The sequence below is a fragment of the Mandrillus leucophaeus genome, unplaced genomic scaffold (assembly GCF_000951045.1).
Source record: "Mandrillus leucophaeus isolate KB7577 unplaced genomic scaffold, Mleu.le_1.0 Scaffold463, whole genome shotgun sequence".
NCBI classification, from domain to species: Eukaryota; Metazoa; Chordata; class Mammalia; order Primates; family Cercopithecidae; genus Mandrillus; species Mandrillus leucophaeus.
Window position 1 is genome coordinate 812,835 of NW_012104954.1, and position 8,983 is coordinate 821,817.

The window sequence follows — 8,983 nt, forward strand, 5'->3', positions numbered from 1 at the left end:
GCTGGTGGCGGACCCGAAGGCGGCCGCGGCGCTGGGGCTCCGTGGCTTGGATTGAATCCTATCAGGAGCCATGAGCGTGGACAAGGCCGAGCTATGCGGGTCTCTGCTCACCTGGGTAGGTCGTGGGGCGGGGCTAGGGGAAGGTAAGCGCCCACTCCTTTTGCCCGGGATCCCTGGTCCTGGTGCGGTCAGTCCCTTGGTGCTGGGGCGGGGAGGTGCAGGGGTCGTCGGCTTGCTGGACCGTTGGACTCTCGCCCGAGCACCCGCCCCCGTCACGTGGCAAGTCTGAGTAGAAAGGACAGGTGAGGCCCCGCCCCTCTGTGGCTGGTTCACGTGGGGCGAGGGCGCAGGTGAATTGGCCTGGTCACGTGGTGCCTGTGGGGCCCAGGTGACTCGTGATACCGCCCTGGCCTGGACGCGCAGGGTTTGTTGGACAGAGGTGAAGTGAGGCCACGCCCCCTCTGGGCTCAGGTGAGCAGAAGTCACTCCCTTGCAGAGCTGCTGTGGCGGAGCAGCGCCCGCCCCACCATATGAGGTTCGCTGACTGGCAAAGTCTGCAAAAGGGGAGTGGTCCCGCTCTCCCAGGCCCTAACTCTCTCCATTGTCTTTTCCTTGACCCCTCAGTTACAGACGTTCCATGTTCCGTCTTCCTGTGCCAGCCCTCAGGACCTGAGCAGCGGCCTTGCCATAGCCTATGTGCTGAACCAGATGTGAGTGGAGCTGAGGGGGAGGATCCCAAAAGTGTCCCCCAGTCTTCTCATCCCACCTTCTCGCCCCCAGAGACCCCTCCTGGTTCAACGAGGCATGGCTCCAGGGCATCTCAGAAGATCCAGGTCCCAATTGGAAGCTGAAGGTGACAATTGGACTCCTGATTAGAGGACAGACTGGTGAAGAGATGACCAGGGACGGACCAGCTAGGCACATGTCCTGGGTGATGGGCAGGAAGAGGGACAGATGTCTGATGATCAACCATTTGTTCATCCATTCATCTATTGAGTACTCACCCTGTGCCAGGCCTGGGCATTCAGCAAGGAATAACACAGACAAAAACCTGCCCCACACAGCCATCATTCTAGTGACAAGCAACACATAAAACACAACCATAAAAATTAACTTCCAGGCTGGGCGCAGTGGCTCATGCCTGTAATCCCAACACTTTGAGAGGCTAAAGTGGGTGGATCACTTGGGGCCAAGAGTTTGAGACCAGCCTGGCCAGCACGGTGAAACCCTGTCTCTACTAAAAATACAAAAGTTAGCTGGCTGTGGTGGTGCACACCTGTTATCCCAGTTACTTGGGAGGCTGAGACATGAGAATCACTTGAACCTGGGAGGTAGAGGTTGCAGTGAGCCGAGATCGAGCCATTGCACTCCAGCCTGGGCAACAGAGCGAGACTCTGTCTCAAGAAGAAATAAAAAAGAAAGAAAGAAAAAGAAAGAAAAAACTTTTGATGCCAATAGTTCTATGAAGACAAGAAAAAAGCAGGGCTTTGAGAAAGAGCAATGAGGGCATGGGTGGGTGATTACATCAGATGGGTTAATCTCCAAGTGAGATTTGGGGGAACGGTGTTCCAGGCACAGTGAATAGCAGATGCAAAGGCCCTGAGTTGGGGATAAACTTGGTGTGATGGAGGAATGGCAAAGAGGGCAGAACAGAGCAAGAGGGCAAGATTTGTAGGAGATGAGGTCATCAGGGGCCTGGCAGGCCATGGTGAGGGTGTGAATTCTATTTTTAAGTGCTGTGGAAAGTCAAGGCAGGGTTTTAGCAGAGCAAAGATGCAACCTGGCTTAGGCTTTATAAAGCTCCCCCTGGCTGCATGGAAAGAAATAAAATGTAGGCAGCAAAAGTGGAAGAGGAGAGGCAGCTGGTGCATTAATCCAGGTGAGAGGTGAGGATGGATGGGCAGGGCTAAAGGATGGTGGGGCAGGTGGTGAGAAGTGACTGGGTTCTGGAGACATATGAAGAAAGACGGTCAGGCAGGCTGGGCACTGTGGCTCATGTCTGTATTCCCAGCACTTTTGGAGGCTGAGATGGGAGGATTGCTTGAGCTCAGGAGCTTGAGAGCAGCCTGGGCTACATAGCAAAACCTCCTCTCTACAAATAAAAAGTAGTCAGGTGTGGTGGCATATGCCTGTAGTCCCAGCTACTAGGGAGGCAGAGATAGGAGGATTGCTTGACCCCAGGAGGTCGAGGCTGCAGTGAGCCAAGATTGCACTACTACACTCCAGCCTGGGTGACAGCCAGACCCTGTCTCAAAAAACTAAAGCAAAAAATAAATAAAAACAAAACAAAGATGGTCAGGTAGACAAAAGGGGCAGACAGCCAAAGAGGTCACCCCTAGAGGGAGGCACATGCAGACAGAATAGGATGAGATGAGCAGGAAAGGAGAAGTGAGGTGGAGAAAGGATGGGATGTACAGATTTAGAGTCGGGGACCTCTGAACTTGTCCACAGCTCCTTGTTTCTCCCTAGGTCAGCAATCTGAAGATGGTCTTACAGAGCCTGGTAGAGTACTCCCAGGATGTGAGTAACTGTAAAGGGATTCAGGGGGTTGAGTTGGGAGAAGGGTGGACCCATGAGCCCCTGACACCCCCTTCTCCCCAGGTCCTGGCGCATCCTGTGTCAGAAGAGCACCTCCCAGATGTGAGCCTCATTGGAGAGTTCTCAGACCCAGCAGAGCTCGGCAAGCTGCTTCAGCTGGTGCTGGGCTGTGCCATCAGTTGCGAGAAAAAGCAGGGTATGGGGAGCTTAGGAGGTCCCCAGGGGCTGGCCTGAGGAAATCCTCCTTCCTCCCCACCTCACCCCTGGGTCTCAGCCTCCCCCACCTTGATCCCCAGAGCACATCCAGAGAATCATGACGCTGGAAGAATCGGTTCAGCATGTGGTGATGGAAGCCATCCAGGAGGTGGGTGGGGGCACTCAGGGTGCAATTGAAAAATGTCAGCAGAGGGGACATCGCTAGGGCAGAGGCAACTGGGCACAGGCCCTGCCCTGGTAAGCTCTGGACTCTGCCTGGAACTCAGCTGGCCAGACATCTCTGTCTCATGTGTCTGCCAGCTCCTCCCAGCTCTAAGTCGCAATATAGCAGGCTCAAGGGATCTGGCTTCCCTCTGTGCTGGAGGCAGGAGGGCAACCTCTGGGCTGGGGTTATTGGGCAGAACTGGCCTTGATGACGGGAAGATGGAGAGGTTCTCAGTTGGGATAGTAGATGCTTTGAAGGCTGCCCTCAGATATCCAGTTCATTACAATGCCCCTTCCCACTCCCCAGCTCATGACCAAAGACACTCCTGACTCCCTGTCACCAGAGACATATGGCAACTTTGATAGCCAGGTAAGAGATTTCGGGGAAAGGTGTTCTAGGCACAGGGATCAGCAAATCCAAAGGCCCGGGGTTGGGAATAAGTTTGCTGTGATTAACCTTGGGACTGAACCTTGTTAAAGTTCCAGACCCCATTACAGATGCTCAGGGCTCCCTAAGGGGGAGGGGCTTGTCCTTAAGCCTGTAAGCCACGCCCATCTCCCAGGGTGCTAGTCACTTCCTGTGCCAGGTCTCCAGTGTTCTGGAGTCGCTCTTCCTTCAGTCTCCAACCCCAGCCCTGTTTTCTTTTTCTTTTTCTTTTTTTTTGAGATGGAGTCTCACTCTGTCACCCAGGCTGGAGTGCAGTGGCGCAATCTCGGCTCACTGCAACCCCCGCCTCCTGGGTTCAAGCGATTCTCCTGCCTCAGCCTCCCGAGCAGCCAGCACTACTGGTGCGCACCACCACACCCGGCTAATTTTTGTATTTTTAGTAGAGACGGGGTTCACCACGTTGGCCAGGCTGGTCTGGAACTCCTGATCTCAGGTGACCCACCCGCCTCAGCCTCCCAAAGTGCTGGGATTACAGGCGTGAGCCACCGCACCCGGCACCAGCCCTCTTTTCAATCCTGAGGGTTTCTTGTTCCCCTCCACTGGCCTCTAGAGATCTCAGCCTCCCTCCCCTCGTCCTTCTCCTGAATTCCTGAGTTCCTCTTCCCCCTCATCTCCGCAGTCCCGCAGGTACTATTTCCTAAGTGAGGAGGCTGAGGAGGGGGATGAGTTACAGCAGCGCTGTCTGGACCTGGAGCGGCAGGTAGGGCCCGAGGTGGGGCAGGGACATTTGAATAGCCCCTCTCCAAGCCCCAGCTCATCTTCCTACCCTGCCCGCAGCTGATGCTCCTGTCAGAGGAGAAGCAGAGCCTGGCACAAGAGAATGCAGTGCTGCGGGAGCGGGTGGGCCGGCCTGAAGGCGAGGGTACCCCAGGTCTCACTGCCAAGAAGCTGCTGCTGCTGCAATCCCAGCTGGAGCAGTTGCAGGAGGAGAACTTCAGGTGCGGTCATCTGGGGACTGGACCAGGCAAGCCAGGGGACGGGGGGAGGGCAGCTCCCTCATGTGCCCTTTCCTCACCACCACCCCCAGGTTGGAGAGTGGCAGAGAGGATGAGCGCCTGCGCTGTGCCGAGCTGGAGCGGGAGGTTGCGGAGCTGCAGCACCGGAACCAGGCGCTGACCAGCCTGGCCCAGGAGGCACAGGCCCTGAAGGATGAGATGGATGAGCTGCGGTGAGTGGTGGGTTCCTGGGTCCCCATCACAGGGGGCTGGGGGTAAACTTGTTGCCAGAGTTCCCCTCTGATGCCATGCAACTCTGTAACTTGTATATGCCCAGTGAATCCCCAATATGCCCCCTGGACTCCACGTTGCCACCCTGAGCCCTACAGAACGCCCAAGGCCACATTGCGCTATCCTGAACTCCACCATAACCCCTGGACCCCACACTGCCCCCTCTTATTCCACAGTATGCTTCCAAGACCCCATAGCATCCCTTTGGCCCCACAAAACACAAGAACCTCCCCCACAATGGTCTGCAGATCCCACTGCACATTTTGGACTTCATAATGCTCCTGGATCCCATGGTACCTTCTAGGACTTTGCAACCCCTTTTGACTCTACTGTGCCTTCTGTAACCACAAAGGGCTCCACTGGGCCCCTATAGCACCTCTGTAATGCAAAAGTACTAGTGCACCCCCCCATTGCACTTCTGTTTTTTTTTATTTTATTTTTTATTTTTTGAGACGGAGTCTCGCTGTGTCGCCCAGGCTGGAGTGCAGTGGCCAGATCTCCGCTCACTGCAAGCTCTGCCTTCCGGGTTCACGCCATTCTCCTGCCTCAGCCTCCCGAGTAGCTAGGACCACAGGCACACGCCACCATGCCTGGCTTTTTTGTATTTTTAGTAGAGACGGGGTTTCGCCCTGTTAGCCAGGATGGTCTCGATCTCCTGACCTTGTGATCCGCCCGCCTCGGTCTCCCAGAGTGCTGGGATTACAGGCGTGAGACACCGCGCCCGGCCCCCATTGCACTTCTAAGGACCCCACAGTGCTCTTGTCCCATAGCTCCCCCAATGACCCCAAGGTGTCCTTGGCAGATGCTCAGACCTCTCTAGGCCCCCCATCACTCCCCCTATAACCCCACAACCCTCTGTGTCCCCACAATTCCACCCCAGAGGATCCTTGATTATAACCCTGGGCTAACTATTGCTGTAATGACTCTCAACAGCACCAGGCCCGGGTTGACCCTTGACCCTCGACTTTCATGACCCCTTCACCTTGAACCCAAAAGCCTCAGGCTGAACAACACCCTCCTCTGCTCCAAGGGCCACTCCGCATCCCAGCTGAACCCTGATCAGGGCTCTCAACCCTCCCCCCTCCCTCTCCACTCCCCTAGGCAGTCCTCGGAGCGTGCTGGGCAGCTGGAGGCCACGCTAAACAGTTGCCAGCGCCGCTTGGGAGAGCTGAGGGAGCTGCGGCGGCAGGTGCGGCAGCTGGAGGAACGCAATGCTGGCCACGCCGAGCGCACGCGGCAGCTGGAGGATGAGCTGCGCCGAGCTGGCTCCCTGCGCGCCCAGCTGGAGGCGCAGCGGCGGCAGGTGCGGCGGGGTCGGGGTTAGGGCCGGGGCCCCGCCCCTGGCAGTGTGTCCGTTACTGTTGGCCCGCCCTCCCCTGAGTCCCTGCCTTACTTGCACTTAGGCCACGCCTTCCAGGCCTCTTCCCTCCACCCAGGCTGTTCCTCTGTCTGGGTTAGTAAGCCCAGCCCTTCCCTTAAGTACCGCTCCTCTAAATTCTTTGATGCCCGCCCCTTCACCTTGCTGCTTGATTTACTTGGGGCTACCTACCCATGTAACAAAACTCGTGGTAAATTGAAAATATCCTAAAATGCGTTTAAAGGCCAGGCCTAGTATCCCAGCGCTTTCGGAGACTGAACCGGATCACTTGAGGCTGGGATTTTGAGGTTGTAGTGAGCTGTGGCTGCATCACTGCATTCCAGCCTGAGTGACAAGGCGAGATCCTGCCTCAAACAAAAGAAAAAGACTGGGTGCGGTGACTCGCGCCTGTAATCCCAGTGCTTTGGGAGGCCAAGGCGGGCACCCCATAACGCCTTCTGTAACCCCACATCACTTGAGGCAGGAGTTTGAGACCATACTGGCCAACATAGCGAAACCCTAAAATACTAAAAATACAAAAATTAGCCGGGCATGGTGGCGTGCGCCTGTAATTCCAGCTACCCAGGAAGCTGAGGCACCAGAATCGCTTGAACCTGGGAGGTGAAGTTGCAGTAGGCCAAGATCGCATCACTGCACTCCAGCCTGGTGGAGAGAGGGAGACTCTGTCTCAAAAGAAAAAAAGAAAAATATATTTAGGCCGGGCGCGGTGGCTCAAGCCTGTAATCCCAGCACTTTGGGAGGCCGAGACGGGCGGATCACGAGGTCAGGAGATCGAGACCATCCTGGCTAACACGGTGAAACCCCATCTCTACTAAAAAAATACAAAAAAACTAGCCGGGCGAGGTGGCGGGCGCCTGTAATCCCAGCTACTCGGGAGGCTGAGGCAGGAGAATGGCATGAACCCGGGAGGCGGAGCTTGCAGTGAGCGGAGGCCACTGCACTCCAGCCTGGGCGACAGAGCGAGACTCCGTCTCAAAAAAAAAAAAAAAATATATATATATATTTAAAAAGAAAAAAAAGAAAAAGAGGGCTGGGCGTGGTGACTCATGCCTATAATCCCAGCACTTTGGGAGGCTGAGATAGGAGATCGCTTGAGGCCAGCATTTCGAGAACAGTCTGGTCAACATAGTGAGATCCCATCTGTTTTTAAAAAATAATTTTTAAAAAATTTTTTAAGAAATAAGAAAGAAAATCCATTGAACATACCTTACCTATCGAACATCACAGCTTAGTCTAGCCTACCTTAATCATGCTTTCCTTAGCCTAGTTTGGCAAAATCATCTACCATAAAGCCTATTTTATAATAAAGCATTGACTATATCATGCAATTTATTGAAGACTACTTCACTGAAATTGAAAAACAGAATGGTTATATGGGTTCTTACTATTAACATTCACAGTTGGCTGGGTGCAATGGCTCACACCTGTAATCCCAGTGCTTTGGGAGGCTGAAGTGGGAGGATCGCTTGAGGCCAGGAGTTTGAGACCAGCCAGGGCAACAGAGCGAGACCCTGTCTCTTAAAAAGCCAAGCAAAAAACATACACAGCTGAAAGCACCATAGTAAAGTCAAAAAAATCATAAGTCAAACCATCCTGGATTGGGAACCATCTGTACTCAGCCCCTGCCCCTGCTTCCACCCCTGCAGTCCTTATTCTTCCTCTCTCTGTGTTCAGGTGCAGGAACTGCAGGGCCAGCGGCAGGAGGAGGCCATGAAGGCCGAGAAATGGCTATTTGAATACCGCAACCTGGAGGAAAAGTATGAGTCGGTGACAAAGGAGAAGGAGGTGAGGCTGAGGTCCCACTGCCCAAGCCCCACCCTGCCAATTCTGGGGTAGCCTATTTCCCAGGGAGCTGAGCCTGACCCGTGTGGTATCTTGTACCCTGTTCCTGCAGCGGCTGTTGGCGGAGCGGGACTCCTTGCGGGAGGCCAATGAGGAGCTGCGCTGCGCCCAGCTGCAGCCGCGGGGATTGACCCAGGCCGGTGAGATGAAGCCCCATGCTGGGGCCTTACCTGTCCTGGTGTAGGTTGTGTCCCAGTGCATGTCTAGGCTGGGGAGAGAGCTAGGCCAGGCTGGAGGTGACCAGAAAGATGTGACATGGTCATATTGAAGAGAGAGGCTCAGGGTCTCAGGGTGGAGCAAAGGCTAAAAAGCCAGGCCAACCCTCCTGGTTCTCTATCAAGCTGGGGATGGAGCTTGTGTCAAGCCAGGCTGTTGGCTGAACTTGAGCCCCAAAAGATGATCTTTGGGAAGAAGACCCTAGGGGCGGGGACAGGGAATGCGAAGACACCTGAAGACTTTTCTTGCATTCTTCAGACCCCTCATTGGATCCCACCTCCCCACCCATGGATAACTTAGCCGCGGAGATCCTGCCTGCGGAGCTCAGGTATCCTGGGGTCACTCAAAACTCTGGCTCCACCCAGGCCTGCCAAGGCCCGCCCTCAGCCCCACCCCCACCCTCCCACCTACTAGCACCGGTTGCTTGGTCTCAGCTCCGGGTCCTAGCCGGGCTCCTAGGCCCACTTACTGCTGATTTGGCTCCTTTCAGCCCTACCAGATGACTTTGCCTCTCCAGGGTCTATCCTTAGTACACACATTATGTCCAACACCTGGCTCCACTTCCCGCACAAAAATCCTATGCCCTAGCCCCGCCGACTTTGATCCTTTCCCCCAGGGTCCACCCCTGTCAGTGTAGCCTCTGTGAGTTTCAGTCCCCTGTGCCCTGCTGGCATTAACTCTCCCAGGCCAGGCATGGTGGATCACACCTCTAAATCCCAGCACTTTGGAAGGCTGGAGCTGCAGGATCACTTGAGCCCAGGAGTTCGAGAGCAGCTTGGGCAACATAGTGGCCCTCTCTACAAAATAAAAATGATTTTAAAACCCCCAAAACGGCCGGGCGCAGTGGCTCACGCCTGTAATCCCAGCACTTTGGGAGGCCGAGGCGGGCGGATCACAAGGTCAGGAGATCGAGAC

General features: G+C 55.1%; 1 protein-coding gene across 1 annotated transcript in view; it reads left to right on the forward strand.

Annotated features, from left to right (window-relative positions):
- Window positions 1-8,983, forward strand: part of HOOK2 (hook microtubule-tethering protein 2) — a 20,701-nt gene continuing 11,718 nt past the window's right edge. The window contains exons 1-14 of the mRNA XM_011994946.1: window positions 1-115; window positions 625-710; window positions 781-853; window positions 2,470-2,520; window positions 2,602-2,734; window positions 2,835-2,902; window positions 3,266-3,328; window positions 4,026-4,106; window positions 4,184-4,344; window positions 4,434-4,574; window positions 5,734-5,935; window positions 7,685-7,795; window positions 7,905-7,992; window positions 8,327-8,396. Of these exons, the coding sequence (XP_011850336.1) occupies window positions 71-115; window positions 625-710; window positions 781-853; window positions 2,470-2,520; window positions 2,602-2,734; window positions 2,835-2,902; window positions 3,266-3,328; window positions 4,026-4,106; window positions 4,184-4,344; window positions 4,434-4,574; window positions 5,734-5,935; window positions 7,685-7,795; window positions 7,905-7,992; window positions 8,327-8,396 (1,373 nt within the window). The 5' untranslated portion in view covers window positions 1-70. The remainder of the gene's footprint in view (window positions 116-624; window positions 711-780; window positions 854-2,469; window positions 2,521-2,601; window positions 2,735-2,834; window positions 2,903-3,265; window positions 3,329-4,025; window positions 4,107-4,183; window positions 4,345-4,433; window positions 4,575-5,733; window positions 5,936-7,684; window positions 7,796-7,904; window positions 7,993-8,326; window positions 8,397-8,983) is intronic.